Source organism: Drosophila persimilis, unplaced genomic scaffold (assembly GCF_003286085.1).
Source record: "Drosophila persimilis strain 14011-0111.01,24,50 unplaced genomic scaffold, DperRS2 tig00000431-arrow-pilon, whole genome shotgun sequence".
Lineage (NCBI taxonomy): Eukaryota > Metazoa > Arthropoda > Insecta > Diptera > Drosophilidae > Drosophila > Drosophila persimilis.
Genome location: NW_020825312.1, coordinates 1,122,952 through 1,150,120, shown reverse-complemented (window position 1 = coordinate 1,150,120; position 27,169 = coordinate 1,122,952). Strand labels below are relative to the sequence as shown.

The 27,169-nt window shown below is 44.1% G+C and overlaps 11 protein-coding genes, 1 long non-coding RNA gene and 2 other non-coding genes across 15 annotated transcripts; 6 read left to right on the top strand and 8 right to left on the bottom strand.

Moving 5' to 3' along the window:
* The first annotated feature begins 3,245 nt into the window (after positions 1-3,245).
* Positions 3,246-4,242, top strand: LOC113565980. The gene is made up of 3 exons (XR_003408870.1): positions 3,246-3,290; positions 3,453-3,561; positions 3,628-4,242. It is a non-coding gene; the product is annotated as an uncharacterized LOC113565980 (long non-coding RNA).
* LOC6595807 (cullin homolog 1) lies at positions 4,025-4,947 on the bottom strand. Its single transcript, XM_002021283.2, has 2 exons — positions 4,815-4,947; positions 4,025-4,754 (listed from the first exon to the last, which is right to left on the bottom strand). Exons 1-2 carry the CDS (start codon positions 4,905-4,907, stop codon positions 4,371-4,373), a joined length of 477 nt encoding a protein of 158 aa, XP_002021319.1. The 5' UTR covers positions 4,908-4,947; the 3' UTR covers positions 4,025-4,370.
* A 133-nt stretch (positions 4,948-5,080) lies between these two features.
* On the bottom strand, positions 5,081-6,744 carry LOC113565994 (cullin homolog 1). The gene is made up of 3 exons (XM_026989590.1): positions 6,722-6,744; positions 5,157-6,433; positions 5,081-5,104 (listed from the first exon to the last, which is right to left on the bottom strand). The coding sequence occupies exons 2-3, from the start codon at positions 6,357-6,359 to the stop codon at positions 5,081-5,083; spliced, it is 1,227 nt and encodes a 408-aa protein (XP_026845391.1). The 5' UTR covers positions 6,360-6,433; positions 6,722-6,744.
* A 249-nt stretch (positions 6,745-6,993) lies between these two features.
* On the top strand, positions 6,994-7,790 carry LOC6595808 (10 kDa heat shock protein, mitochondrial). The gene is made up of 3 exons (XM_002021284.2): positions 6,994-7,075; positions 7,264-7,425; positions 7,523-7,790. Exons 1-3 carry the CDS (start codon positions 7,073-7,075, stop codon positions 7,667-7,669), a joined length of 312 nt encoding a protein of 103 aa, XP_002021320.1. The 5' UTR covers positions 6,994-7,072; the 3' UTR covers positions 7,670-7,790.
* A 20-nt stretch (positions 7,791-7,810) lies between these two features.
* LOC6595809 (39S ribosomal protein L20, mitochondrial) lies at positions 7,811-8,492 on the bottom strand. Its single transcript, XM_002021285.2, has 3 exons — positions 8,366-8,492; positions 8,084-8,292; positions 7,811-8,018 (listed from the first exon to the last, which is right to left on the bottom strand). The coding sequence occupies exons 1-3, from the start codon at positions 8,450-8,452 to the stop codon at positions 7,862-7,864; spliced, it is 453 nt and encodes a 150-aa protein (XP_002021321.1). The 5' UTR covers positions 8,453-8,492; the 3' UTR covers positions 7,811-7,861.
* A 181-nt stretch (positions 8,493-8,673) lies between these two features.
* Positions 8,674-9,900, top strand: LOC6595775 (protein-S-isoprenylcysteine O-methyltransferase). Its single transcript, XM_002021286.2, has 3 exons — positions 8,674-8,968; positions 9,033-9,404; positions 9,461-9,900. Exons 1-3 carry the CDS (start codon positions 8,723-8,725, stop codon positions 9,746-9,748), a joined length of 906 nt encoding a protein of 301 aa, XP_002021322.1. The 5' UTR covers positions 8,674-8,722; the 3' UTR covers positions 9,749-9,900.
* A 188-nt stretch (positions 9,901-10,088) lies between these two features.
* On the bottom strand, positions 10,089-12,800 carry LOC6595776 (adenosine kinase). 2 transcript variants are annotated; one of them, XM_002021287.2, is made up of 3 exons: positions 12,663-12,800; positions 11,221-11,704; positions 10,089-11,060 (listed from the first exon to the last, which is right to left on the bottom strand). In XM_002021287.2, exons 1-3 carry the CDS (start codon positions 12,677-12,679, stop codon positions 10,524-10,526), a joined length of 1,038 nt encoding a protein of 345 aa, XP_002021323.1. In that variant the 5' UTR covers positions 12,680-12,800; the 3' UTR covers positions 10,089-10,523. The 2 variants fall into 2 exon arrangements, with proteins under 2 accessions (XP_002021323.1, XP_026845228.1); XM_026989427.1 differs by lacking the exon at positions 12,663-12,800 and adding an exon at positions 11,787-11,907.
* A 621-nt stretch (positions 12,801-13,421) lies between these two features.
* On the top strand, positions 13,422-14,404 carry LOC6595777 (40S ribosomal protein S12). Its single transcript, XM_002021288.2, has 3 exons — positions 13,422-13,502; positions 13,705-13,839; positions 14,040-14,404. Exons 1-3 carry the CDS (start codon positions 13,486-13,488, stop codon positions 14,305-14,307), a joined length of 420 nt encoding a protein of 139 aa, XP_002021324.1. The 5' UTR covers positions 13,422-13,485; the 3' UTR covers positions 14,308-14,404.
* LOC6595778 lies at positions 13,561-13,631 on the top strand. The gene has a single exon (XR_048063.2). It is a non-coding gene; the product is annotated as a small nucleolar RNA U18 (small nucleolar RNA).
* On the top strand, positions 13,879-13,950 carry LOC6595779. The gene has a single exon (XR_048064.2). It is a non-coding gene; the product is annotated as a small nucleolar RNA U18 (small nucleolar RNA).
* A 55-nt stretch (positions 14,405-14,459) lies between the features above and the next one.
* LOC6595780 (zinc finger MYND domain-containing protein 10 homolog) lies at positions 14,460-16,057 on the bottom strand. The gene is made up of 3 exons (XM_002021289.2): positions 15,133-16,057; positions 14,605-15,071; positions 14,460-14,535 (listed from the first exon to the last, which is right to left on the bottom strand). Exons 1-3 carry the CDS (start codon positions 15,991-15,993, stop codon positions 14,478-14,480), a joined length of 1,386 nt encoding a protein of 461 aa, XP_002021325.2. The 5' UTR covers positions 15,994-16,057; the 3' UTR covers positions 14,460-14,477.
* A 240-nt stretch (positions 16,058-16,297) lies between these two features.
* On the bottom strand, positions 16,298-17,347 carry LOC6595782 (matrix-remodeling-associated protein 7). The gene is made up of 2 exons (XM_002021291.2): positions 17,001-17,347; positions 16,298-16,919 (listed from the first exon to the last, which is right to left on the bottom strand). Exons 1-2 carry the CDS (start codon positions 17,130-17,132, stop codon positions 16,530-16,532), a joined length of 522 nt encoding a protein of 173 aa, XP_002021327.1. The 5' UTR covers positions 17,133-17,347; the 3' UTR covers positions 16,298-16,529.
* A 1,004-nt stretch (positions 17,348-18,351) lies between these two features.
* LOC6595783 lies at positions 18,352-24,008 on the bottom strand. The gene is made up of 3 exons (XM_026989618.1): positions 23,749-24,008; positions 23,320-23,681; positions 18,352-19,199 (listed from the first exon to the last, which is right to left on the bottom strand). The coding sequence occupies exons 1-3, from the start codon at positions 23,768-23,770 to the stop codon at positions 19,128-19,130; spliced, it is 456 nt and encodes a 151-aa protein (XP_026845419.1). The 5' UTR covers positions 23,771-24,008; the 3' UTR covers positions 18,352-19,127.
* Positions 24,009-25,583: 1,575 nt separating this feature from the next.
* LOC6595784 (cyclin-H) lies at positions 25,584-26,882 on the bottom strand. The gene is made up of 5 exons (XM_002021293.2): positions 26,506-26,882; positions 26,244-26,445; positions 25,960-26,188; positions 25,789-25,900; positions 25,584-25,721 (listed from the first exon to the last, which is right to left on the bottom strand). The coding sequence occupies exons 1-5, from the start codon at positions 26,817-26,819 to the stop codon at positions 25,604-25,606; spliced, it is 975 nt and encodes a 324-aa protein (XP_002021329.2). The 5' UTR covers positions 26,820-26,882; the 3' UTR covers positions 25,584-25,603.
* Positions 26,883-27,169: the final 287 nt, after the last annotated feature.

The following is a 27,169-nucleotide window of genomic DNA, read 5'->3' as shown; positions in this document are numbered from 1 at the left end:
TTGCCAGGTTGACGCGTTGCCGGTCTCGGGGTTGCCACGTTAATTAAATTATCACGTGTCAATTAATGTTTCCCGGCCTGACGGAACGAAGTAAAAGAAACGCCCAAAGGGAAAACGCATTCACTTTGAGCGGGTGCGCACACGGTGCCTATCTATCTGCCGCCATCAACTGTCATCCTTTTTCATGGTGCGACTTTTACGGTTCCTCGCTGAAAACTTTCACCACAAAAAACTGAAAAAATAACCCAAACGTCACTCAAAAATCCGTTTGATGATTTTCCATCAAAGTTTTCAATGGTTCTTGTTGCAGGATATTTGGTTTGAGTTTTGTTCACGCCCTCCTTATCTGACTTTTGTCTCGTTTAATGTTTAAAGTTTTTCAATTAAACACGTAAAATTCTTCTCTGGCCGCGTTTCATTAAGCACTGCCCGCGGCTGTCGAATCAGAGGATAGCATTTGCTTTAATTGATGCTCAATTTGATTAGGAAAATGGCTCACGGCAAGAATTGAAGGTTTGCTGCGAAAGTCGATCTTGCAGATCGAGCAATCCGATGGCAGCTATCTAACAATATAGTTGGATTCTCTCATTCCCTCTGCAAAGCTTTGTATGTGGAGTAAAGTGTTATGCATTTTAGTGCTAATTTAATGGAATTAATTATAATTGTAATGGGTATGAGAAATAAGAATTACATATTTGTACTGGTATGGGGAAAAGTGATCGTTTGAGGAGCAAAAACGGAATACACTTAAACAAAATCCGACTATTTTACAGGTGTTGAACTCACAACTAACCCGATTCTAGAGCAAGCATCTAAATAACTTGAGGGAATGGGATATATTTGGTAGACTCAATTTACCAGAAAAACGCATTAAAATTAAGCCCGATTTGCCTTTGAAGAGCCCGATTTCGCGATGCTGCAGTTGGCTGTTCAGCCTGGGATTTAATTACAACTGCCAGAGCGGCTTCTGTCTGTGCCAGAGCCAGGGCCACAGCCACAGCCAGAGGCAGAGCCATCTCTAAGCGCATTAAGTATGCGCCGCGTGCGCCAATTAGGTTGAGTCAGCTGCCCGGACTGGCCGTAAGTATTTTCAGCACATTTCTTTTGCGCTTTTCCGCCATCGCTGAGCTCCCTTCAGCGTCATCATCTAACGCGCTTACAAACCAATTAACCTTTCGCCGTGTAATCGCTTCGGGATTCGTTATTAGCTGCGACTCTGGGTTATCTTTTTTGTCTCCGCTTATATTGCTGGGTCTTGGCTACAGAATGCCAAGTTAACATCGTCGTGGTTGGCGTAGGGATGTGGTCAAAAAAAATACGAATCAATAGCCTGGCAACACAGCCCGAAGCCTACCACGAAGGCAAAGCAAAGCTTCTTGTTCCAGCCAGGAGCTTTAGGTAGCTACGGGTGGACTCGAGACCGTGGCTGCCTCTATGTACAATGTCTGCAAAGTCAACTGGCATTAATGATTTGCTTTATCAACGGCTGTGCTATTTATTAATCTACAAAGTGTCTTTAAATGTTTAATACCTGATTCTTATTTTAATTCTAACCCTAGATAAGATCTTGTCACGCCATTAATTTCATCTTCCTCTTCGTAAAGTAATACTTTGTGGTCGAACCGCGAGAGGGACCCGGAGAGTAGGAGGGTTTTTAGTGGGTGAGGTCACCCCAAGTCTCACACTTATCGGCTTTTCCCCCAAATGCTTTTCCCCCTACACAAAAACAAGTCAAAATAACATTTTTATAAACTTCTAAGTATCGGGTTATTGTTGCTTTTTGGCCATCAACTGCTAAATCGCCATATTGGTAGAAATTAAAGCAACAAAAATTTTACATTTATATCAAAATAAAATATGGCTAAGCAAAACAATACGGATAAATAAAATGATAGAAAGGGAAAAGGAAAATTAAAAAAGATGATGGGTATGCAGAAAATGCATACTATCAAAATGGAACTAGGATTTGATTATACGGTAACGTCTCTACGGCTTTTGGCTCAAGCTATTTAATATGAGGGTGAAAGGATTTCTGCCAAATAAAATATTCAACTTGTAGTTTTGACGGTTTCTATTTATACCCGGTACTCGGTGAACCACAAGGTTCACAAGGTTTTGACTTTTCGTTTTATAGCGAGATCTAACAGAAGTGCGGATACCAAATTTGACTACTCTAGCCTCAATAGTCTCTGAGATTTGTGGATGCCCCAGATTTTCGTCCTTTGCGGGGGCGGAAGGCGAAATTTTGACACAAAACGGTCAAGATCCGATATCACAGGAGTGTGGATACCAAATTTGGCTGCTCTGGCTCTTATAGGTTCTGAGATCCTTGAACTCACATTTTGCAATTGGCAAAACCGACTATGAAACCTGTGTGTTAGAGAGAGACAGAGCGAGAAAGAATGAAATTGTTTTCTTGATTCTGGCTATAATAATTATGCAATCTGGTTCAGATTTTACACTCTAGAACATAAAGTCATCCATTTCTTGTATCTTCGAAATTGTGGATGTCACAGATTTTCGCCCTTTGGTGGTGGCGTAAGGGGGAGGGCAAAGTTTTGAAATATACTTGTGACAGTGACATATCACAAAAGTCCAGATATAAAATGTCGGTGCTCTAGCTCTTATAGTCTTTGAGCACTAGGCGCTAATAGGGGCGGACAGACAGACAGGGCTCAATCGACTCGGCTATTGATGCAAATTTACTGGTCAGAGAAATTGTAGATACCAAAAACTTAGGGAAATTCCATTTTTATGGAAACTTAAAGGGATTACATTTTTGCAATATAAATTTATTAGTATTTTGTGAACTATCAATGCAATCAGACGTGAAAAATTCTACAGTGTAAAAACAGAATTAGGACTATTTAGTCTTGATCGGCATCAATAGCCGATTAGCGCCTATATCTTAGATTACAGATAGAAATTGCCGAATCTGGATCAGATCAGATCAATTTTATAGCCAGGAGGAACAAATGAAATTGCAGTGGCTACGCTACCCCTTCCACGTGCTTACTCATTCTCTCTCTCACACACACTCTTCCTCGTGCAGAGCGCGCCACTTGCCGTGCAGCGCCATCTGTTGCTGTGCTATGCAAAACAGGCAACCGATATATGTACATATGTATGTATACTATTACCACTAACCATACAGTATATACTGTATATATATACAGTATATACTGTATGGTTAGTGCTATTACTCACTCACGTTGCCACTGTTTTTTTTGTTGAATTTTTTTGTTTAAGCCTTGTTTGATACACAGTACAATAAAATGGAGTACTTAAAAGTAATTAAACTTGTAGACAATTTATTCATTAATGGCATAAAATGATGTGGGCAGAGCTGAGTGTCTTAAATAGCCAGCATTATTCAACGGAATATCAGAATTGAGCAATAAGAACGACCACACACTTACGTTTTATTTGTTTGACCTTTTTGTTTTAACTAGCCGGACAACCAGACGTAGCAATCGATCCCGGAGCTCAATGCCAGGCCCTTCCGCTGCAAGGTATGCCCCGAGGATTTCCAATACAATCCTTGCTTAACCAGCAAGTTATGTGAGAGAAGTTGTTTCGAAATATACATATGTATACTTAGTTTACTCGTATTTTTCCACCCCACAGAAATCACCTGGGTGCGATTTTTCAGGATTTGCAACAATGAAGATCCCACTCTTCAGCGGAGAACTAAAGGTGCACAGGCGACCGCACAAGGATATATCCAAGGCACTTCCAAAGAGACTTGCAAAGACTCAGCTGATTAACGAGCGTGCTAAGTCGATCTACTTTAAGCTAAAGCAAAGCGAAAAATCAATGCAATAGAATATCAGCAGGAACGTTAGTTATACTTTATATGTACTTGCATAGCTTTATTTATACGTAATTCTACGAAAGTAGCAGAATTGGTATCGCATACTATCTCCCTCTCTCTCTCTCTCTCTCTTATCATATATTATCCGTTTTCATCTTTCCTGTTTTTTGTGCGATATATCTGTTTTCTCTCTTTCACTTCTCAAACACAGCTAATATGTGCTGCTGTCTCGCTCCGCTCCGATAGCGGTGCACACTGCACGAGAAAGAGTGAGAGAGAAGGAGTAAGCGCGTGGAAAGGGTAGCATAGCCAATGCACATAGCCTTCTGTCTTAGTGAACCGATCTAATCCACATTCGTCAATCTGCTAGATATGGTAACTTTCCTAATATTCATAAAGCTGCCTAGCTGATTGATTTAAATCAAAAAGTCCAATGTTTGTGTTGCTTGTGTTACAAATGTATTTTTTTGTCCGATGGTAAGAAATTTTTACAAATGAAATCTTTTTTTTACTTCTGTTCGAATCATTTTTGGTAATCTGGCTCATTATAATATAATTATATTTTAGATAGTTTAATTACTTGTTTGCCTGATGAAAGTTCCAGGTATTTATTTTTAAGAAAATGTTCAATACGAGCTTTAATTTTAAAAATGGGTCTGGAGTGATGCTTCGGCTCTAACGTCACTTCGTAAATCAGTCGATCTAGTTCTAATTGCTTCTCTCTTTCCATGATGCGCACTATTGCTGTATCTAGCGCCTGCATATGTATATTTCTTTCAGTTGTCGGGTTTTGACCCATTGGTGCGATAGATTTTAAACAGTTTATAAGGATCCGTTTTCTATTGTAATCCCTGCACACAGTTATAGAAGATGTCGGGGTCAAGGGTGCAGAATTTTCACTGGCGATCAATAGCTTGTGGTCGATCAGTGGACGCATCACCTAAAACAAGAAGAGCATGTCTGTTAAAATTTGGATTATGAGGTAATAATCAATAAGTACCTTTATCAGTGTCTCCGGGCTGGTTCCCACATTTTCGGCCAATTCCTGGACAGCGAACGTATTCTGGTGGTTGAACTGCAGAAGCAGAGCCATTTGCAAAGTATTTACCCGGAGGGTATAACATTTCTGGGAACTTGAGTTCATGGTCAGCTCGCCCCAGGACTTGAGAGGATGGAAGTTGAGCCCATATCTATTAAACTCTTTGGACCAAAATAATCGGAACTCGTTTTCGAACTGCTCCAGTTCCACGGGCAATCGAATGCCATTTATTGAACCTTCGAGCTGTCTGACTTTAATAAACTTGACACGAATATCAATTTGTACTTTTAAGCCTATTCCCACCAGGAACTCCTGGCACTTTGCTTGTATGCCATTCGATGCATTCGTTTCATTCCACTCGATATTTTGCTTTACTTGGAAATCACTCCCAAGACGCTTCGCTAGCATGGAGATTAGCAATGATTCGTTTTTATCCGATGCAGATGTATCGTCGATAAATCGCTTTTTCAGCAGTGCAAAGTAGTCATTCGTAAAGGATTTCCTATTCTCCTCGCTCAAATATAGAACGACATCAACAATTTTTTTCATTTCATTTCGAAGCGTGATTTCTTTGTTTTCGGAAGATGGCTTATTCAGCATTAGTATATGACAGTACCGGGAAAGTATAAGCGGTGTATTCCCTTCTTCTTTACCTTCGGTTATTTTGTTTATCTCCTCAACGCACACATGATCAACCTTAGCTATTAATTCTTTGCGATCTGCAAAAGCCCTTAGAAGGGGAACTTTTCTCAGGCCCCATATGGCTTGAACATAGTCCCTCTCATAATTAAACTTCCCGCATCTGTCGATCGAATTCTTTAACAGGCACTCAAGGTGTGCGGTCAGTGTGTTGCACAGATCCGGCTCAATAGCAGGCTTATATATAATGGCACATTTCACGAAAAGTTGTAGTTCTTCGCGCAAGTCCGATTCTAGCAAGCTTCGGAACAATGTTTTCGATTCAGACTCGAAAAACTGTATAACATTCGATTGGAAAACGTTGGTCATTTTTTTTAGCACGGAAATAGACTGATTGACGTCATTGCTGAATATGTCGACGATCGACTGTAACGCAGTATATATCTTGGAGCGTTTAATGGGCTGATCGTGGATTTCTCCCACCATAGTGTGATGAATGGCAGTGATTAGAAATCGATCAATCCGTTTGAATAAATTCGATTTCCACAGAATCATACCCAGACGGTAGATCGTATATACATCATCACGATCTTCAAAAATCTCTCTTTTTAGCCAGTTTTCGTTCAAATAGCTACATCCGATATCCAGGACAGTGACGGATGCCTGGTACGATTTCCAGCAACGGTTATACTCACTGAGCAACTCCTGTTCGTCGTTTATTAATTCTAGTTCCTCTACTATGCTTTCAAGCCGATCGGTTAGAAAACTCTGTAGGGTGGTGTAAACTTTTTCACCAGCTTTCTGGCTGCGTTTGGTCTCAATTAATACGGTGCAGCAGAGATCGCAAATTCTCCTGTGGAGAGCCATGAGATCCCGACGTGTCCATGTGGGGTCATTTCGAAAGATCCTCTCAAAATCCGGCAACAGCAGTTCGCTGAAATCTGTAAACGTGTTTTTACGAGACATTATTGTTGATTGTTTTCTTGGGAACCACCCGAATTTCAGCAAAGAAGCAATTAAGCACCACACCAGGTTTCGAATTGTTCAGCGCTTGCAATAATCTCGGCGGTGTAAAGACGAATTTTATTGTAACAAATTTTTTTATAAAATTTCTTCACGTAAGAAAACCATAAAATATTTATAATGCAATCGATAGCTGTGCTTTGCCATCGACACCATCCATCGAAGCTTTGCATATATGTACATATATCCACGAAAATGAAACTTACATTTTTTCGCAGTTCCAGTGAAAGCTATCCTGGATTTTTTGAAAGTAAAGAGGACAAATTTGTGTGCATATTTACGCATTCTTTCTAGCTAGTAATATTCGACGGAATATCAAAAACGAGGAATATGTAAAATAGAACTTGAATTCATCAGTATATTTACGGTATATTTTTAAAATGAGATGGTATGTTTCAGTATATTTCTGAGGGTTGGAGGGTATATTTAATCCATAAGTCCGCGGTCCCACTAGTATCGATGTCGATATTGATAAATCCGCGTTTGCCGGCAACCACACGTGCGTAGTTACGAAAGTTAATTTCTCAGTCGCTCCAGTTTGCATTTAAAAAAGAGAAATGGTATGTTGAGCTAGGGATCCAATCGGAAGGTTATATGCGTAGCAATCACTACAAAAAACCGTGCCCAAAACTTTGTTCGAGAAGTTTCCACATACCTTTTCTTGCTTCTACTTCGCCGGCCTGTTGTGTAACAGGGGGCAGAGCAGCCAATTAAAAGAAACATGAATTGAATTGAATTACTATTGTAGGCCGCTGCTATTAAGAAGATTATACCCATGCTGGATCGCATTCTAATTCAACGTGCCGAGGCTCTGACCAAAACGAAAGGCGGCATTGTCTTGCCCGAAAAGGCGGTGGGCAAAGTTCTCGAAGGTACTGTTGTCGCTGTGGGGCCTGGCGCGCGCAATGCTGTAAGTATTTCATAATTGTGCCACATTGCTGATCATTGCTGGCTGTGTGCATACACATATATTACGGTTGAAACTAATTCGTTTGTGTCCTTTCCAGTCAACTGGCAGTCACATTCCCATTGGCGTGAAGGAGGGAGACCGTGTCCTGTTGCCCGAATTCGGTGGCACCAAGGTTAACCTTGAGGGCGATGTTAAGGAACTGTTTCTGTTCCGCGAATCTGACATCCTGGCCAAACTGGAATAGACGCTTCCCGCGCACCAGTCTCAAAATTCTATGAATTCTATGTTTTTTATTAGTATGTAACCCTACCAACCACAATAAACGCTGATGCAATATTTTTGTTTGCATTTAGCCTTGACCGCTATTCAATAAAAGCCGAGTTACTCTTGTTAACATGTATAAAAGCTATATTTGAAATATTAATTATTATTTAAGCTAATCCAACTTCAGGTTGCGCAGCCCATAAACCTGATTGAAGGCGGAACGTTGCTTTATGTCGGGAAATCCTTCAACGGCGGCCCGTTCCCGCGAGATCTTCACCAAAGCCTCAAATGAGCGCGGCTCCCATATGGCCAAGTCAGCGAGCATTTTCCTGCAAAGGACAGAGAACATTGGATTGCAGATCTGCCATTAAGTAAGTAAGCTGCCACAGCTTACTTGTTCAACAGGATGTCGGTGCGCGTAAGACCCTCCTTAAATGTTTCCAGTCCTACGCCATACTGCTGGCATCCGGCCTCGACGCGAGTCGTCCACAACTGGGCCATGTCCAGTTTCTTCAACTTGCGGCCCTTAGTGGCGTACGCCAAGGCTCTGTGGACACTCCGAATAGCAAAAGAATAGACATTGCGAGTGCGACTACGATAATGCTGAAAGTACAAATGCATTTGATGTATGTAATTATTGTAAATAAGTTAATTCTATTTTTACGGTTCCACTCACCGCTGCCAATTTGAAAATACGTCTTTTGCGCCAAAACTCATCAGGACCACGAGCGCGCACCAATAGTGGTATATTCAGGAAGACCATGGCTTGATTTTTTTCAATAGTTCTACGTATTCTTGAGCACTTTTAATTAATAATGTTTTATATTTTACATAACCCGCCTGCGTGTTCACATATGTGTATCGATAAGATATATCGATGCGGACTATCGGCCCCTTGCAGATGACACCACTATCGGTATCTAGAATTGCCGGTTTATTTACATTCTGATTGTAAAGCATATGTTCTGAAAAACAAAATTTTCCATGATTTACAATACAGCAAGTGCACAAATAGTCTTCTAATTTAGTTATAATGTGTGCAAACAGCCAACGCAACCCCGCTGCAGGAACAACTAGCGACTGCTGGCCGTGCTATGAGGGTCGTCTAAGTTTGTATTGTTTTGTGATTACAGCGACCCTTGTTCTAATCCCATCAGTGCCACAGATCTACTATGGCATTGTGCCGAACGTGTGGGGTGCCGTCCTTTGGGGACCGGTCCTTTATTACGCACTGATCAACATGATCATTCGATTTGTGCTCAGAAATAGTGACTACCAGGTGAGTCAGCAGCCACATTTTCGGAGTATTGTATTCGTTCTTATCATTTTTGGGACTGCACTAGGTGGCAATACGGGCGTCGTTTCTGGGGTTTGTCGAGGCCGTGAGCGTATTAGTAATTTGCTTTGCTCCTACGTCTTGGCAACAGTTTGGCGTCTACGGATGCTTTATGGCATTCTTTCATTATTCAGAGTTCCTGGTCATAGCCTACGCTAATCCGCGCACGCTGACCCTAGACTCGTTTATGCTTAATCATTCGGTACACTATGGCCTGGCTGCTGCAGCCAGCTGGATTGAGTTTTCCCTGGAAGTGTACTTCCTGCCCGATTTTAAACGCTACGGCTACATTTGGGTGCTAGGCATGGCCCTGTGCACCTTTGGCGAGCTGATCCGGAAGTCGGCCATCATCACAGCCGGACGAAGCTTTACGCACTTGGTAAGCTTTTTTAAATGGATGCCTTTTTGTGATTCTACTTGGAAATACTTTTACAGGTGCAAAATGAGAAACACTCAGACCACAAGCTCATTACGCACGGCATTTACGCATACTGCCGGCATCCTTCCTATGTTGGCTGGTTCTGGTGGTCCATCGGTACACAGCTCATACTGATCAATCCCATTTGCATCTGCGTCTACACGTTTGTCAGCTGGCTCTTCTTCCACGATCGCATCTACGTCGAGGAGTACTCCCTGCTCAACTTCTTCCAGTCGGACTATGTGCGCTATCAGAAGCGAGTACCCACGGGCCTGCCCTTCATAAAAGGCTATCTGATTGAGTAGCGCCGTTGTAGAGTAGAGGTCAGCCACACAAATTCACAAAAAATCACGAAACTACACAAAGTTATATTTTAGATTAAAGTAAAGTATCATCTTTTGTACAGCCGAAAAAACCAGCACATTTTCGATAATAAGTTTACTGATATTTTAACTAATCCTAAATGCTGTTTCTATTTAATCACTCTCATATATATGTATATCAAGCCCAATCGGATGATAATGATGGTTCAATCGATCGCAATCACATGACCGCGTTGTCGGATGTCTTATCAAAGGGATGTCTTATGACCAATACGATTTCCCAGAACGGCTTTACATTCCCTTCAAGAAGTCAAACAATGAGTTGAAGTTCTTCAAAATGTGGACATGTAGATAATTCTCTTGTTTTTTGCTTGTGTCACTTTTGTTTTATTATCAATTTAAATTCGAATATTGCTCTATCTATATGAAACACAAGCCGATCCGATCCTCTTTCACGTTCTTCCGCAGGTCTATGCTGATAAGTTAGTGTCTCTCGCTCTGTGCATAGGCATGTGCATGTGTGTGTGTGTGTGTGAGTGTAGGTTAAATGTATGTACAAACAATTATCAGTGTCAACAAAAATGTCTTAGTCACTCTCTTTTATAGATTATTCACTTAATTAACAATTGCAAATCTTGCTGCGCTTTGCGTACTTCCTCTACCAGGGACCTGTGTGTGTGTGAGTGTGTTAGTTAGTGTCTTTCTTTGTCACTTCGACTCCTCCTTGTTCTCCTCCTGGTACTCCTCCTCATCCCCTTTATTCGACAAACTGCGGCTCACCCGTATACGTACAGCCAGGATTCTTGATAATATGTCCAGCAGCATAGTTGCCACATCGTATGCACACGTCGAGGGACTTGCCCTGCACAAACTGCGACAGAAAACCGCCAACGAATGCATCCCCAGCGCCATTGGTATCAACAATCTCATGCACCGCCAATCGTGTGACCGGAAACTCTTCAACCGAGTCCCGCTGGATGAGCAGCACGGGATCACAGCCCTGCGTTAGTATGGCAATGCGAGGTCGCGCCGGATTCAGTTTGTCCAGCGCCACCAGACGCTTGCCAATCTCGCGCAGATCTTCGGTCGGCCAGCCCTGGGCCGTAGCAAAGGCATGCGCCTCCGCCTCATTACCAAAGATGATGTCCACATAGGGCATGACGGCCAGTAGCGGTGCCATGTAGAATTGTGATATGAATGGTGCGCTGAGGTTCATTAGGAACGGTCGCTGCTTGGCAAGGGCAGTGGCGGCCACTTGCATTATGCTGGGCGGGTTCACAGTGAGAAAGAAGCCCTGTCGGGAAATACAATCAAAGGTTTATGTTATTTATTGATCTGATATATTTGGTCCAATTGAGTGCGACGGAATTGACTTCCTGTCTTATCAAGTCATAAAGCTTTTTATTTTATCACTATTGCATCGATTTTATGATCATATACAATATGGTACTCACCGAAATATAGTAGTACAAAGCATTATCCACCAGCGCTTTGTTGAGGGGCTGATCCAAATGGTCGATGGTGAAGTTGTTGGCCGCCGCCAAGTTGGCGCAGAGCGATCGATGTGTGCCGGTGATGAGAACGGCGCAGGTGCCCGTGGGTACGTCCTTCTTGATCTGATAGTGGACGTCCAGTCCCGCGGACCGGGCCTTCTCCATTAGTATATCAGCATACTCGTCCTCACCAACGCAGCCAAAGAAGACGGCCACCTTCGGCTGTCCCAAGATCCATTGGGCGATGCGCAGTGAATTCTGCACAGATCCGCCGGCCAGGAATTCCGCCTGGAAGCCATCGACCAGCTCCCGATAGATGGGCATGTGTCGCTCCTCGGCCAGGATGGCATCGTCCTCCTTCATCTCATACTTCTGCAAAAAGTCCATCGGCACAATGGCGGAAATGTCCAGCAGTGGATTGCCGCATCCAACCAGGATGCCTTCTCTGTATTGGATAGAATCAAAAAGATTAGTTTCACTCCGGAATCAGCTCGACACATCCCTCCCCGCCACACCACACCGCCCACCTATCGTTACTGCTCCGATCGCACATGCTTCCTACTTGAGGGCCTGTCGCTAATGCGCCCAATTAGCAATTAGCAATTCAATTCAACTTCAACGACGACGCTGCTTAGCACCACAATCGCTTGGCGATCACGATGAACCTTTCCGATAGCCCCCAGCAGAAGAAAGAAGAGTGGTGGTCCATATTTTAGGTGCGCTTCATAAAGTATCATGAGCATCACTACGGCTTATACGCTGGATTCATCAATTATGTAACTATTACAATTACGCATACGCATTTGTATATTTCTAAGCTTCTCATCTATTTGGACGCCAGTGTGTTGTGCTAGAAATTCAAGTAGCGCTCAGTGAAGTGATTTGAGTATTTGAGCTCTATCTAAATACAGAATCATGCCACTCAAAAGCTTCTTAACCAATGGAAATTACTTTTAAACACACATTCTATTAGGCAGTACACATTTATGTGGACGCTAGTGTGGGCGCCTTGTTTACGCGCCTTCGATTGTTGTTGGCAAGAATTTGCTCCTCTTATCAGCCGCATATTTTGGAATCAACAGGCAACAACGCCCAACACCCTACGTACATACATACATACATATATATTTGGTTTATTAATTCATTCATATGCCGCCGGTACTCTGCAACGACCCTCATGTCAAGCGGGTCAACAGCAATCGAACCTAGAGATAACGACACCGAACACGCTCGCACACAGACAGAACCAGCAGCACACGATTTTCACATGCCGCTGTAAATTTTCGGCAATTAGATATACATTTGTACACATGCCTGTATATACGACGCACAAGAACGAGAGCACATGGTGCCTTTTTATAATAAAAAACTTGTAGTCTACTACAACTACAACTAAAACTTACTGCAGCGTGCTCGTCATTTTTGTTGTTGTTGGATTAGCTGCCTTCTTATGTAAACATTAACAAGTTATTGCACTTTTAGTTGAAAGCGTCAGCCTCGTGTCCGATTGTAAAGCTATCCACCAATCTATATATTTAGAAATACTTGATCAGAGATATACAGACAATTTATTTTAGTAATCTACGGAAGCGCGAGCTGCGAGCTCTTGAATTTAGGATTGTTTATGTTGTATCGATATGGTCGATATTTGTACCGCAAAATATTGGTATCGATGTATTCATTAATTGGATAAAATTATGTGGCTATTATATGGCTAAATGTTCTATCTAGCTAGTAATATTTGACGGCATATCAAAATTGAGCAATAGGAACGAATATCCACTTGCTTTCTTTTGTTTGACCATTTTCACTAAAACCTCTTTTCACGCAAAACGCAATAAAAGCAAGTATTAAGAATACACCAGTTAAATAGAAAATTGATTCATCAATCGTATAAAATTAAGTAGGCATGGCTAAATGTTCTATATAGCTAGTAATATTCGACGGAATATCAAAAGCGAGGAATATTTAAAATGTAACTTGAATTCATCAGTATATTTACGGTATATTTTTAAAATGAGATGGTATGTTTCAGTATATTTCTGAGGGTTGGAGGGTATATTTGATCGATAAATCCGCGGTCACACTCTTTCTTTCCGGTTGTTCTAAAGGTGCGGATGTGTATAAAATTCGTGCCGTCTTAATTTGCCGAAATACTTGGCATCCTAACATATTATCTTTTTTTTATTGTTCATTACAGTGAAGTGAATCCTCAATCGCTAAAATATGGCCGACGTTGATGTGTAAGTCGACATTTAGTGGGTCGGAAATGGAAATTTATGCCTTTGCCCGATATTTGGGTTTCTGATGAAATTAATTGGTCCGTGTTTATGAATTTACATTGATTATAAATTCTCCAATTGCTGACAAATCAAGGCTAAATGAAGTTTTCCGCGCTGTTTCTGTAATAAAGTAATTTATGCTTAAATTCACGCGTTATTGCAGTGATGTGCCCTCCGCAGCCCCCGTCCTCGATGGCGCCATGGACATTAACACTGCCCTGCAGGAAGTGCTGAAGAAGTCTCTGATTGCTGATGGTCTCGTGCATGGCATCCACCAGGCCTGCAAGGCCCTGGACAAGTAAGTAGACCAAGTCTCGAGCTGGCTGTCCCGCGAATGCCTCTGATGAAATTAATTGGTCCGTGTTTATGAATTATCCATTGATTAAAAACCTTCCAATTGCTGAGCACATGTCCGGCAACCGGCCAACCGGTTTTCGCCACTGCGCGAGCCCACCAATCGTTTTTCTAACCTATTTTCACCTCCATTTCTTTGGACAGACGTCAGGCCGTTCTGTGCATTTTGGCCGAGTCCTTCGATGAGCCCAACTACAAAAAACTGGTCACTGCCCTGTGCAACGAGCATCAGATCCCCCTGATCCGCGTGGACTCGCACAAGAAGCTCGGCGAATGGTCCGGCCTGTGCAAGATCGACAAGGAGGGCAAGCCCCGCAAGGTGTGCGGCTGCTCAGTGGTGGTCATCAAAGACTTTGGTGAGGAAACACCCGCTTTAGATGTGGTTAAGGACCATCTCAGGCAGAACAGCTAGATCACATGCTGTCCCCTGTCTGTTGAATGAGAGACTACGTGAGAGTTTTTTATGCTAATAAAAATAAAAACGTAAAAAATCCATTAAATAAAAGAAATTTACCCTTTTACATTTTTGGAATGTTCTATATTAACGAAACTATATTAACTGAAAAAAGACGAAATATCAAATTAAGAACTGTCCAGGCAGGCAGTCTTGTGCTTTGCCCAGTCCTTGAGTTGGCACTCACTGCAAAGAAGCGGAAGAAGATTATAATGTGAGTAGGGCTGATTTCTGATGGAGAATCTCAGGGCTTACCGCGAGCAATAGTGGACCTTCTTGCAGTTGGCGCACATCTTTTTGGCCAAAACCAGGCAAGTGGCGCACTTTTTTATCTGCTCTCCTGATGCCGTGTCGCCTCCAGCCCCAGAATCCGGTTGGGACACCGGATTTCCCTCCTGCACGTTCAGATCGGCCATATTCTGCTCTAGTTCGCACAAGAGCTCTGTGCCGTAGGCAGCACTCAAGCGGCTGGCCAGGTCACAGATCTGCTTCTTGTCCCGGCTGAGAAACAAGGAATCCTGGGCCTGGGCTATCTGATAGAAGCCACCTTCGCGATCAACCTCCTTGGTCAGGTCGTTTTGTATTTGGGGCAGATCTTCCAACAGAAGAGGCTGCAATTTGGCCGTTGTATTGCCGCTGAGGGTCAAGCGGCTAAGGAATTGCTTCAGCCCAATGAGCACGGGCAACTGGTCCAAGAGGGTTTCGTGCATTAGACCCAAGAGCTGCGGAATATAGGACAGTCATTCAAAGCAGACATGGAGTGGGACACTCATCAGTCTTCACCTTCGACAGCTGCTTGCAACGCGCCTCGTTCAGCTCGTAGTTCTCCATGACCTGGGGATTGAGAAGCAACTGATGCACACAGAACCAGGCCTGGGCCTCGGGCTTGACTATCTTGGCGGCATCCTCCACATTGGTCCACTTCTCGTCGATAAACTTCTGTAGCCCCTTGCTGGTCTTACGCTGCCAGGGACGGAAGCAGAGCACATCAACCATTAGCCAGGGGATGTCGTGGGTAAACAACATGCGACGAGCGGCGCTCAGGTGAAACAGCGACACGTTGTCGGCCAAGTAGTTAAGAATGGAGATGGAGCGTAGGCCGATCTTGTATACGAAATTGCGCTTCTGGCGCTCCAGCTCGGTGAGCACAGCTTCGTCAACGTCCACCTTTGACTCGTTCTCGTGGTAGCCCATGCTGACGAGCCCAATCACCTGGGCCACCGAGTGGCCACAGTAGTCGATGAGATCCAGCACCGATTCCTGCAGCGTCTCACAGCCACTGGGGTGGTAGAGGCACATGTCCAACAGAGCCACCAGCGCCGCCTCATGGTACATCACCGTGTAGATGAGAAATGTAGCCTGGGGATTCGGGTCGATCTCCAGCAGATGCGGTAGCACCCGAGTCTTCCACAGATTCACGCAGAAGGCCTCGTGTATCAGCAAGCGCAGCTTGTCCCGTGAAATCAGGAACTCTTTGACCTCCTCTTCACGGTTCTGGGACGCCTCGTAGGCCGCCTGCTGGCTCAGCTTGATGACCATCTCGTGGACCTCGAGCCATTTGCTGCTGCCAACGTCGCGCACCTCGAACGCGCGAATACTCTCAACGAAAAAGTAAAGCTCCTCGGGATAAACAAAGTTTACCATTTTGTTTCCTTGCGATTAAAAAATATTTTTCTCTCTAAATTTTTGTTGTTTCAACTGTGCCCAGGTCTGGCTGACTGATTTTTGGAGTACGAGTCAGGTAGGTAAGCAAGTATTTGAGGTTGCCATAGCAGGCAGCGGTTGCTATGATTTCGTTTTCTAACAGGAAGTTCAGCTAGGGATGTTAAAACACGGAGGTCTTGGCAGGCCTTGAAGCGAATCAAATGCTCCTTGCCATCGTTGCCATTTCAGTACAGTACAATCAGTCGGGTTATTAACAAACAAAAATCTCAAAACTTGTACAACATTCCATTCTTTATCCGACAAATACTTTTGGTAATGTAATGCAACTACAGGTATATGTATATGTAAATACATATCATCTATTAAGAACTAAGGAACGTGATTTTTTAACTAATATGTAAAATTAATCTAAGAATACTTTAAGTAAACCGACTTAAATAAAACAAGGAGACTTTCAAGCATAGATCACACAAGTTTCTACTTTCAGGTAAGCTGAGCATTCCACTCCACTGGGCTTAGCGATACAGTCGCACTTGTTCATCGAGATCCTGATCGCTTATGCGATCCTTGAGATTCAGTTCGGCCTCTTGCTTACGCAGCATTTCAAAAATGGCCGCCAGCTGCTCCCTCTCAATGCGACGCTCCTCCATGATCTGGTCGGCTGTGAGGGTCTTCTCGAGATTGTGCTGGATGTGTTTGGTTTTGAACTTTCCCATGAGATGACTGTAGTCCTGGCCGGGCTGATGATCCTCAATGAGCTCCATGTCGCTCTCACTTGTACGCTCCTCGAAGGCCTCGTCGTCATCCAGATCCAGTTCATCATCCTCGTCCTCACGACGCGCCCTCAACTCGGAATCATCTTCGTCATGCATTTCATCGGGGCCCAGTCCCTCGTCCTCCAGTTCCTTCATGACGTACAAATGTGTTTGTATATGTGAGCATATTGAAGAATACCCTATTGCGCTGCATGATTTGAGTGCACTCACGTTTTTATCCTTGAAGAAGTTGGCAAAATAAAAGGCCACCAAAACGCATAGCAGGAGAGTGGTCAGGGCGACCGAATAGTGACCGGGTAGGCCCAGGAAGAGGCCGTCCAGCGATGACAATATTTCGTTCATTTTCCCCCCAATTTATTGTTTATTTTTATTTATTTTTTTTTTTTTTTGAGGGCTTAAGTTACCATGCTACCCTTGAGTAGCGTGGGATTACTTGACCGCCCGCTTTTTTTAAGGTGTTGGAGTACCGGTTATAGTTTTACATCAATTTCGTCGATCAAGTCAATTAGTGTTTGGTTCGCACTGAAGTTCTCTTTTTCAAAGAATTTGTAAATATCATATTATACTTTCTTAGAGATGGGAAAGTTTTGCCTTGTCTTGTACTTGGTACAATGGCGTTATCGATACTATCGCATGCATCACCTATGTTACTAGGAACTACATGCATTTTGGCGAGTGTGTGCCTATCAAATGCGTTACCGTCTGTTGATTCTTTAATCTTTAAGTTTAGTTTTATTTGGGAAGCACGGTTTGGACGATGTTGAGCGCAAAAGCGAGAGAAAACCTCCATCGAATGACTCTCCCGCGCTATGTAATTGAACGCATTGTTCAGTTGCTCCTCACTCAACTGGAATAAACAACTTCAACGAATGCCGGTTAAAAAGATGCCAAAATTTCGCATTTTCGATGTTGAGTACTATGAGGACCAGAAGGACCAGGAACAAGAAAATAAATATGAACCACATCCGATCGAAGACCCCGAGATATTCGAGTCTGAAGGAGAACACGAAGAACGTTTCTTATTCCACTGGACGGCCAGCAGGCGGGAACTATTGGCAAGATTCCCAACCTCTGAGGCGACGGTATGGTGATGCTTTAGCAAGTCCACAAGCAGGAGCGGGGACTGCTCAGAAAGCTGAACGCCAGTGGGTCGTAGATGATCTGTGATATACAAAAATACAGTCATATACGTCGAGAAATCAGTTGATTATTGTTTCACCTTTGTTATGATCCGCCTCTTTGCCACCCTGGCCTATCGTTCCCAGCTAGCTCACGGGGAAGTCAGGGGTGTTTCCGACCCGATAAGTCAGGGGACGGATTGAACAAAACAAAAAACAAAAAAAACATACAAAAAAAACAAATCTAGTTTATAGGACAGACTTGTCTTCGTTGGCACTTTCGTCAGCGGGGATAGTTGGTTTCGTTATCCCTAGCATGGTCCCACCCTTCCATGAGCGCCACCTTCCATGAGCGCTCCCTTTTCATATTCAGGGTCCCACTCTTCTTCTCGCTCTCGTCCCACCCAACTACCGTTTTCTATTCACTCATGACTCTGTTCAAATTTTCATTTTTATATCCATTATATTTTCTTACTTTATCTTCTTGAACATTAATTCATAATCTAGGTTTATATAAAGGAAACAAATACTAACACTAAAAAAATACTAACAAAAAAAAATAAACCCTATTTCGGCCGAATTAGCAGCCCCCTTTGATAGAAGTTGTTGCTTCCTGATGCTTGCTGATGTTTACGTTTAATCGTGGTGTTCTTTTTATATGATCGTGATATATTGTTTAATTGTGGGTCGGACGGGTGTAGATGTGTGAAATGTGGTGATGTTATGTGATGTGTTATGAATGAGGGTATACATGCGTGGGTTGGGTGTGATGTGTGTGGATGAAGGTGTGTGACATTGATTCGTGTGGGTTTATTTCTGCTTTGAAGTCTGGATTCTTTCCCCGGGGGGGTTGGTGTGTGGGGACAGAAACGTGTCTCCAGTCGGTGCTCCGCTGACGGTTCCTTGGTGCCGGTGCTCCGCTGACGGTTCCTTGGTGTCGGTGCTCCGCTGCCGGTTCTCGCACCAGTTTTCCGGCCTGGCCAGTACCGGGCTGCTGCTGCCGCGGTCCGCCGCTTCTGCTGATGTTGATGCCTGCCGCTGATGTCTTGGTGGGATCGTCGTCTCCACGATCACCAATTTTGTTTCCTTTTTTTTTCTTTCAGGGCACGTGCGGCCTCCACTATTCTCCACCGGAAACTCTCCTCTTTTTTTTTTTTTCTTCCTCCTCGCACCGTTTCCTTTCCTCCCACGCAACTCTGCCACTGCTTCCCAGGATCCACTATAGATGCCGCTGTCTCTTTCTTCTCCAGCCCTGATACTTATCGGCTCTCTCCAAAACCGCCCATAACACCACACTACCGTTTCCAGGATTACTCCGCCGAAACGGGAGTGCCAAGCAGGCGGGCTTTTTCAATTAAGGGGCCCCAAACGTAGGCCATCGCCCACACCCTGAGATTGAGAGTCTCTGGCTCCATCGACTGAGATGCCCGGGCTACTGCTTCAGGTCTTTCGCGTGAAACACCCCAATACGTGAGCCTTGCAACGTCTCCAGCTCGTACTGACGCGGCCTTTCCTCTATCGGCTTGCGCTCGGACCATCTAGCTTCGGGTAATACAGCTTGGTTAACCTTATATATGGTAGTGTAAATATTCTTATTGGTACTTTTTTCCTTAGGGGTATCTGATTTAACGTTGGAGGACGTATCTATTGGCTGCTTCTCGGCGACGTGGAACTCGACTCCTCCAATTGCGTCGTGCTCCTTTTCGCGTTTCCCGGTCGACATTTAGGGCATTTAGGGAGGATGACCCCGGCCAGCCCGCACTTGTAGCAGAACAGGTTACGCACGGCCGACTCGCACTCGAAATAGGTGTGACCCGGCTGAGCGCAATTCCAGCACCTCAGCTGGGCGCGATCGCCTCCGGGTTCCCTCGTCCTATGGACCGCATCCAATGCCTCGGTCTGTTCCTCCGGATCGTGAGTGTTCGCATCCAATTCATGCACTTTGTGATCTTCCCTGCGCCTACTATCCCCAAGGTCTGGACCGCTCCTTGTCCATCGCGTCGCCAGCAGTTTCTCGGCGCTCACACACTCTTCTCGCAGCTTCTGTAGGTTTGGTATCTGCATTGGATAAATCACCCTCGAAATGGCATCCCTGACATTGATCTTTATGATCTTTATTAGATCATAATCCGAGAACGTATTCAGCAACCTCGACCTCAACACCAACATCTCCTGGATGTACTGGTCTGCCGACTCCCCGTGGCGTTGTCGGCGTTCCCTGAGCTCTTGCTCTCGCTCGAACTCTGTCCGACGAACTTGAAATTGCTGCTGGAGACCATATCTCAAGTTCGGCCAGTCCGGCATTCCTACCGTCCGAACATGCATCCAGTACCAATCCCTTGCGTGTCCACTGACCAATGTGTGAAAGGCTTTCAACACCTCCGCCCAGGGTACCTGATACGACATCTGTAGGTGCTCCACCCGGAATATGAATTCCGCCACGGGCATCCCCTTCGGATCGCCGTCGAAGCTAAGTCCCCATCTTCGTATTTGCACTTGCTCCTGCCTAGCCTCTCCGGAACTCGGTCGATTCTGGTTAGGGTTTGCTCCTGCACCCATCCCGTTGAACAGCCACTCCTCCACGGGTCTCTGATCGGCTTGGGTCCTCTGATCTGCCTCCAATGTTCGGTTGTCCACGAACAAGTGCGTTGGATGTGCTCGCTGGTTCGCGGGTGCTTCCTGTTGACCTCCTCCCAGACTGGTTGCATTCGATCCCCGATTCCTTCCATTCGCATCACTCGCCGTTCGCTCCGCTTTTAACGAACCCACCACAGCGTTGATCTCTCGCATGAACTCTAGCATGTCCGCTTGCATTGACGATCTCAGCGCTTCCATTTGCTGCCCGAGGGACGCTCGGTAGGTCTTCTGTGCTTGGGCCAACGCTGCGTTCACGGCTGAGCTTAACTCTGACGGTAACACCAGGTCCTTACGGGTTCGCTGTTGACCTCCTACCGCTCCGGCCTCTGGGTCCTCCTGGTACAACCCCGCATGTACGTTTTCCGCCACTTGCGACGGCCCTTCCGGCCTACTGCCGGCTTTACCGTCCTGGGACCGAGTCGTCGGCATGTTGTACGGCTGGTACCTGCGCTGTGCCTGTGGGCTACGCCTTGTCTTTCCCGACCCTTTAAAAATCTCCGGGTCACTCATCAACCAATTTTCGTAACGTACTCCTTTCCTTTGTCTATTCTCTATTTACTTAACTATCTTGGTGATAAATAAATTGGATTGTTTATTATCCGACTACCCTACTCCTCTAAACACCTAGTTCCTGGCTAAATAATCTTTAATACTTTCAATCGTAACGAGAAAACAAATAAATAAATAGTGCAATAAATAAATAAGCGAATAATTAATTCAATGTTTAGATAACCAAATAAATAAATTCAAATACATAAATCGGTTAATTTAAATCAATAAATTGATAAATCTAAATATCTAAATTGATTCAATCAAATAAATAAACACCTACATCTACCATTAATCGCCTAATTAAATACAACACTAAATAACTAAATACTTCCTCTCCCAAACAAAAACTCTTTTTCCGATGACTTGCCTAATGCCTACTTCTAAAATTGCTTCCAAACAATGCTAGCGAGGATTGTTAGTCCTCAAAAAAAAAATGATTTCCCTTTGGGTTTTCTTGCTTCGGCTTTCCAATAGTCTGCTAAATCACTAACAAAAAAAAACATATAATTCCCAAACTGCTTCAGACAAAAATGGTGGGACGAGAGACAACTGCATTTATTGTTTTGCAGGTGAGCGGACCCCCTTCTTTTCCCCTTGCTATATACCTTCGCTTCCTTTTTCTAAGTGCCAACTCCCTTTGCTGTTTCCTCACTCAGATCACCGTGGATCCCCCAGAATCGGACAACGACGTTAATGCCTCTGGACATAACCCGGACCACGACTCGACAGATCCCCCGGCACCTCTTCCTCTTTTCAGATCCGGACAGCGAGCTCCACGAGTCGGACAGCGAGGCTACTACCACCTGGTAATACCTGGACCACAACTCGGGACCCACACTTCCTTTTCTTCTACCTCCGATACATAACTACCATGTCTATTTTCCTCACTGCTACTCCTCTCAGCGGCTACGACGGCTAGGATTTATTTCCGGCTCGCGGACCGGCTGAGTTTCGTTCTACCAGGGTTCCATTTTACACCGGGTCTTTAAGACTCGTGTTTAAAATCGATCCCTTCTATTTTCTTTGGGCGCCATTTGTTATGATCCGCCTCTTTGCCACCCTGGCCTATCGTTCCCAGCTAGCTCACGGGGAAGTCAGGGGTGTTTCCGACCCGATAAGTCAGGGGACGGATTGAACAAAACAAAAAACAAAAAAAACATACAAAAAAAACAAATCTAGTTTATAGGACAGACTTGTCTTCGTTGGCACTTTCGTCAGCGGGGATAGTTGGTTTCGTTATCCCTAGCATGGTCCCACCCTTCCATGAGCGCCACCTTCCATGAGCGCTCCCTTTTCATATTCAGGGTCCCACTCTTCTTCTCGCTCTCGTCCCACCCAACTACCGTTTTCTATTCACTCATGACTCTGTTCAAATTTTCATTTTTATATCCATTATATTTTCTTACTTTATCTTCTTGAACATTAATTCATAATCTAGGTTTATATAAAGGAAACAAATACTAACACTAAAAAAATACTAACAAAAAAAAATAAACCCTATTTCGGCCGAATTAGCAGCCCCCTTTGATAGAAGTTGTTGCTTCCTGATGCTTGCTGATGTTTACGTTTAATCGTGGTGTTCTTTTTATATGATCGTGATATATTGTTTAATTGTGGGTCGGACGGGTGTAGATGTGTGAAATGTGGTGATGTTATGTGATGTGTTATGAATGAGGGTATACATGCGTGGGTTGGGTGTGATGTGTGTGGATGAAGGTGTGTGACATTGATTCGTGTGGGTTTATTTCTGCTTTGAAGTCTGGATTCTTTCCCCGGGGGGGTTGGTGTGTGGGGACAGAAACGTGTCTCCAGTCGGTGCTCCGCTGACGGTTCCTTGGTGCCGGTGCTCCGCTGACGGTTCCTTGGTGTCGGTGCTCCGCTGCCGGTTCTCGCACCAGTTTTCCGGCCTGGCCAGTACCGGGCTGCTGCTGCCGCGGTCCGCCGCTTCTGCTGATGTTGATGCCTGCCGCTGATGTCTTGGTGGGATCGTCGTCTCCACGATCACCAATTTTGTTTCCTTTTTTTTTCTTTCAGGGCACGTGCGGCCTCCACTATTCTCCACCGGAAACTCTCCTCTTTTTTTTTTTTTCTTCCTCCTCGCACCGTTTCCTTTCCTCCCACGCAACTCTGCCACTGCTTCCCAGGATCCACTATAGATGCCGCTGTCTCTTTCTTCTCCAGCCCTGATACTTATCGGCTCTCTCCAAAACCGCCCATAACACCTTTCGAGTGGAAATAATGTTCGCCTTGTGCTGATAGAATTGATCGGGAGTGGCGCCAGCTTTGTTCCGATGGCGATTCAGACCCGAAAACAGATTGGCCCATTGCGGCTTCACGTTCTCTTGAGGCTCGGAATTACCGGTCTGCTCCTTACTTACTCGCGGAGTCTCTAGAATATCGCCATTTTCTATCAAACGATCGTTGCCTTCACTATTAGATGCTCCTGTTTTAGACGCCCCTTCAAGCTCCCGCTTACGGTGCTCTAAAGCAAGCACCTTCTTTACAAGCTCGTCAAATTTCGACATCGTCTTCTCATATTCCGCACTACTGACCTCCAATATGACATCTGCATCATTGGCATACTCTGAAAGGTTATACAAATGGGTTGCATCGCACTAAGAGGTGAATAATGTTTGTAATTAATTACTTACCGCTACTAAAATCAAATTTCATATCCTCCGACTCCAATTCATCGAACGAGGGCACCGGCTGATTTTCTAGTTAATCGTAATTTTCAACTGCGTTGAAGCATGGTAACAACGATTGATACCATGATTTTCATCTTCATCGGAGAAGCCGCCTATGTCCCAATTATATACGGGAGTTTTTAAGTTTTGTTGTTGGGGCGGCCGTTGGGGTTTCTGCGTTTGTTGCACTTTGCACCATAGATCACCACAAAACACGAAAGCAATCCTATCCGCACGTACCTAAAAAATTTTTATTCAACTCTTTATTCTCTTTTTACTTAATAAGTATGGCTGTTACTGATTTAACAAACAATTGACCGCCAACTTGTTAGTTTTTTATGTTTACATTTGCTCAATTTATTACATGGCAACTACATGCCAACTACACATTTGCTACATAATGGGAGGAAAAGCGGGTAAGGATAATGGGCAAAACGGCCCAGAAAATGCAACGCATGCAAGGTAAAATCCACCCTTTTTCCTAACATATCCTGAAGTCATACAGCCGATTTTATTTCCACACCCGAGGTGAGGTTCGTACGAGCCCTGCAATTTTCCTTGGCTGACAAATTAGAGAATTTGTTAATACTTCCAACGCAGAACTAGATAGGCGTCAGATTGACCAAGGGATGACAGAGGGTTTCCGATACATTCAACAATGAAGATTCCTCACCTAAACATTCAAAGTCATTACAACAAAAAACAGCTCCTCTCAATGTTCCTAGAAAACAACGCAATAGATATTGCCATTCTCTTAGAGATTTTGGTGCTTAACAATGCGGACTGCACCATTTTGGATTATAACTTTTTCTGCAAGCCCAGAGAGAACGGCTACGTCGGGGTAGGCATCTACATTAGGAAAAACATTCAATTCAGCAATTAAAAAATAGAAATCGATTTGGAAATTTAAGGAATTAAGACATTAAACCTCAAGAGCAATAGTAATATTTTTAGCATATGTATATGCAGCGCCTTCAACAACAGTTTCAAAATTCAAATCGGGCACAAAAAGGTTTTTGAGTTTGCAGCTTCGCTTGCCTCAATAGTGGGCATGGCGTGACGCCCACGTCGTCTATCTGGGGAAATGCGGCCTATGATCGCAACGGTCGCGCGATTTATCTGCCAGGAGCCCAACTTAATTGCCTGTTCTTGACCTTTCTTTCTCGAACTACAGAAATGGAAGTATTGACAGGCAAGTCCTTAAAATAAAAACAGAAACCTTAAAAAACACGGTCACAAGTACGGCAGAACAAGTACCCTACAAAAATGTAAGGAACAAATGGACGGACGTGGATGACAAAAACTTCCTCAATATGGTTAAAGTAACCCCATCCATGTCAATTAGTAGGTCTCCAGAGAAAATTCATCACCCCCTGTTTGAACCAGAAGACCCGGAACCCCGGGAACTGGAAGAACTCAGACTCAAGAAGAAAGCAGACTCTACCTCCTTCTAAAACCAAAGGGCCATTTTTTTTTAAATCCATGGAGGGGTTGATAAAGTTGAAGTTGGACCGAGCACATAGCAAACTGTGACCTGCTAGGTCCTATGCCTTCAGGAGAAACAGGTGCACGGCGCTGAGCATCAACGACCTTATCAATAAGCCAGTGTAGCTGTCTCAGCCCAAACCTTTTCCAACTTTACATCCGAACTACATGATTTTGTTGACCGTAGGCGACGAGCGAAAAATGCCAAAAGATATAGCACCCCAAAAATACCACAAAAATGGATGAATTGGTGAAAATTTATTTTTGCGGTATTTGATGTATGAATAAAAATCTAACAAATTCGAAATAAGCGATTTCATTTTGTATATTCTATTTATTGGCTGGTATTCATAGCGGAGGTGTCCGAGCTCACATCAGCAATATGAAAAGAGGCATCCTCAGCGGGAATATCGTCCTCATCAGTGTACATTCGCCGTAAGCGCTCCTTATACCTGTTGAAGGATTGACCAGCATATTGAGAATGTTAATTTATAAAAGGGGGTATCCATCGAAGCTTACAGTTCACTGTCTGGGTTATTTGCCTGATTGCGGCACTTATCTAGTTTTTTTTCGATGGCTTTGACCTTATCCCGATCGGGTTGCTGGTACTGTTTGACCATGATACGGATTTCTGTTGGAACATAACATGTAAACAAAGTTATTGGGATCGCAGTTCGCCACAAAACTTACTTCGTACGGCATCAATAAGACTTGGCAGCTTATCCCGCGCTGACACAAACAGCAAATCAGTCACATAGCTGTCCAGATTCTCCTGCTCTCGGCTGGCCGCATGCAGCACAGCGGCTAGGCCGATCTGTGACGGTGTATGCAACAGGCAGGCATCCGTGTAATAAGTGGAATCGATGAAGCTTTCAATATGTGGACGTAAACGATCCGGGTTCTGCATATTGCTCCGAGTCTAAGGCAAAAGATTAGATGGACATGGTTTATACGATGTTATTTAATTTTCTGACCTTTATGTCTATAAGAAACCCCTCAATGGGTCTGAACGGATTGTGTATGGTAAGGTAGTAGTTCAGTTGGCCAATCAACAGCAGCTCATTAGACAGCACAATGTCTGTGGCTTTGTTCCGGTCGCCCTTGATATTGTTGACAAACTGACTTATGGACACGTTAAACTCCTCCACCTTGCAGGCAACGAACACACAGGTGGCTCTGTGAACCAAATGAGCAGATTAGGCTATTCTCTATATCTTTTTTGTTGAGTATTCTCACAGTATTTCCTTGGGATGATAGTCCATCGGCGTATTGTTCAGATAGAAGCGCTTGAAATAGTGAAATGCGGTGCCCACCACACATTTGGGCATGGGCGGATCGAAGCGTCGGCAAAAATCAAACAAATAGACTTCATATTGCTTCAGCAGCAGGCGCTCCTCCGCCGGCGTGAGAAAAAATTCCTCTAGGTCGCTATCCTGACACTCGGAGTCGTGCTCTCCAATGTACTTGGAATTCTGCTCCACACGAAAGGCCAACAGCTGCGACTCATTGGCAAATGTCCAGGATTTTTTCTGCGAGCTCACAGGATACATGATGCACAACTGATATTGTTGGATATTAATTTCAACAAATTGCAATATTTTGATTTGTTGTCTTCGTGGTCCCGCTCATTGCACACAGTGTGACGGTGACATACGGTCTGACCGTCAGAAATATACCGAAATATACCGTGTCATTTTCAAAATATACAGCAAATATACCAATGACACAAGAACGAACTTAGCCCACTTAACGCCCGCCTTTTTAAATATGTGAACAACTTTAGTTAGATCTATAGTTTGTAGTTAGTAGATCCATCCTATCCTTCCTATGGAGAAAGAGTTAAAAAAACGGTATCTTCATAATTTTCGTGGAGAGTATTATGATGTTCACTGGTCTACAA

What these genes read in the sequence shown, in the direction of transcription:
- LOC6595807 (XM_002021283.2), bottom strand. Translation starts at nt 4,907, where the DNA reads ATGGCTCTGCTTCTGCAGTTCAACCACCAGAATACGTTCGCTGTCCAG. An exon ending in GCCCGGAGACACTGATAAAG is followed by an intron (nt 4,755 to 4,814) that starts GTACTTATTGAT and finishes TTCTTGTTTTAG; the next exon opens with GTGATGCGTCCACTGATCGA.
- LOC113565994 (XM_026989590.1), bottom strand. Translation starts at nt 6,359, where the DNA reads ATGGCTCTCCACAGGAGAATTTGCGATCTCTGCTGCACCGTATTAATT. An exon ending in CAAAGTGCCAGGAGTTCCTG is followed by an intron (nt 5,105 to 5,156) that starts GTGGGAATAGGC and finishes AGTTTATTAAAG; the next exon opens with TCAGACAGCTCGAAGGTTCA.
- LOC6595808 (XM_002021284.2), top strand. An exon ending in GGCCTGGCGCGCGCAATGCT is followed by an intron (nt 7,426 to 7,522) that starts GTAAGTATTTCA and finishes TGTCCTTTCCAG; the next exon opens with TCAACTGGCAGTCACATTCC.
- LOC6595809 (XM_002021285.2), bottom strand. Translation starts at nt 8,452, where the DNA reads ATGGTCTTCCTGAATATACCACTATTGGTGCGCGCTCGTGGTCCTGAT. An exon ending in GTATTTTCAAATTGGCAGCG is followed by an intron (nt 8,293 to 8,365) that starts GTGAGTGGAACC and finishes TTGTACTTTCAG; the next exon opens with CATTATCGTAGTCGCACTCG. An exon ending in ACCGACATCCTGTTGAACAA is followed by an intron (nt 8,019 to 8,083) that starts GTAAGCTGTGGC and finishes TGTCCTTTGCAG; the next exon opens with GAAAATGCTCGCTGACTTGG.
- LOC6595775 (XM_002021286.2), top strand. Translation starts at nt 8,723, where the DNA reads ATGTGTGCAAACAGCCAACGCAACCCCGCTGCAGGAACAACTAGCGAC. An exon ending in TCAGAAATAGTGACTACCAG is followed by an intron (nt 8,969 to 9,032) that starts GTGAGTCAGCAG and finishes GGACTGCACTAG; the next exon opens with GTGGCAATACGGGCGTCGTT. An exon ending in GACGAAGCTTTACGCACTTG is followed by an intron (nt 9,405 to 9,460) that starts GTAAGCTTTTTT and finishes ATACTTTTACAG; the next exon opens with GTGCAAAATGAGAAACACTC.
- LOC6595776 (XM_026989427.1), bottom strand. Translation starts at nt 11,812, where the DNA reads ATGTGCGATCGGAGCAGTAACGATAG. An exon ending in GATCGGAGCAGTAACGATAG is followed by an intron (nt 11,705 to 11,786) that starts GTGGGCGGTGTG and finishes TATCCAATACAG; the next exon opens with AGAAGGCATCCTGGTTGGAT. An exon ending in CTTTGTACTACTATATTTCG is followed by an intron (nt 11,061 to 11,220) that starts GTGAGTACCATA and finishes ATTTCCCGACAG; the next exon opens with GGCTTCTTTCTCACTGTGAA.
- LOC6595777 (XM_002021288.2), top strand. An exon ending in GCCTGCAAGGCCCTGGACAA is followed by an intron (nt 13,840 to 14,039) that starts GTAAGTAGACCA and finishes TTCTTTGGACAG; the next exon opens with ACGTCAGGCCGTTCTGTGCA.
- LOC6595780 (XM_002021289.2), bottom strand. Translation starts at nt 15,993, where the DNA reads ATGGTAAACTTTGTTTATCCCGAGGAGCTTTACTTTTTCGTTGAGAGT. An exon ending in GTTGCAAGCAGCTGTCGAAG is followed by an intron (nt 15,072 to 15,132) that starts GTGAAGACTGAT and finishes TATATTCCGCAG; the next exon opens with CTCTTGGGTCTAATGCACGA. An exon ending in AAGGTCCACTATTGCTCGCG is followed by an intron (nt 14,536 to 14,604) that starts GTAAGCCCTGAG and finishes GCTTCTTTGCAG; the next exon opens with TGAGTGCCAACTCAAGGACT.
- LOC6595782 (XM_002021291.2), bottom strand. Translation starts at nt 17,132, where the DNA reads ATGAACGAAATATTGTCATCGCTGGACGGCCTCTTCCTGGGCCTACCC. An exon ending in ACTTCTTCAAGGATAAAAAC is followed by an intron (nt 16,920 to 17,000) that starts GTGAGTGCACTC and finishes TACGTCATGAAG; the next exon opens with GAACTGGAGGACGAGGGACT.
- LOC6595783 (XM_026989618.1), bottom strand. Translation starts at nt 23,770, where the DNA reads ATGAAATTTGATTTTAGTAGCG. An exon ending in GAAATTTGATTTTAGTAGCG is followed by an intron (nt 23,682 to 23,748) that starts GTAAGTAATTAA and finishes ATAACCTTTCAG; the next exon opens with AGTATGCCAATGATGCAGAT. An exon ending in ACATTATTTCCACTCGAAAG is followed by an intron (nt 19,200 to 23,319) that starts GTGTTATGGGCG and finishes AACGGTAGTGTG; the next exon opens with GTGTTATGGGCGGTTTTGGA.
- LOC6595784 (XM_002021293.2), bottom strand. Translation starts at nt 26,819, where the DNA reads ATGTATCCTGTGAGCTCGCAGAAAAAATCCTGGACATTTGCCAATGAG. An exon ending in TCTTATTGATGCCGTACGAA is followed by an intron (nt 25,901 to 25,959) that starts GTAAGTTTTGTG and finishes ATGTTCCAACAG; the next exon opens with AAATCCGTATCATGGTCAAA. An exon ending in AATAACCCAGACAGTGAACT is followed by an intron (nt 25,722 to 25,788) that starts GTAAGCTTCGAT and finishes ATCCTTCAACAG; the next exon opens with GTATAAGGAGCGCTTACGGC.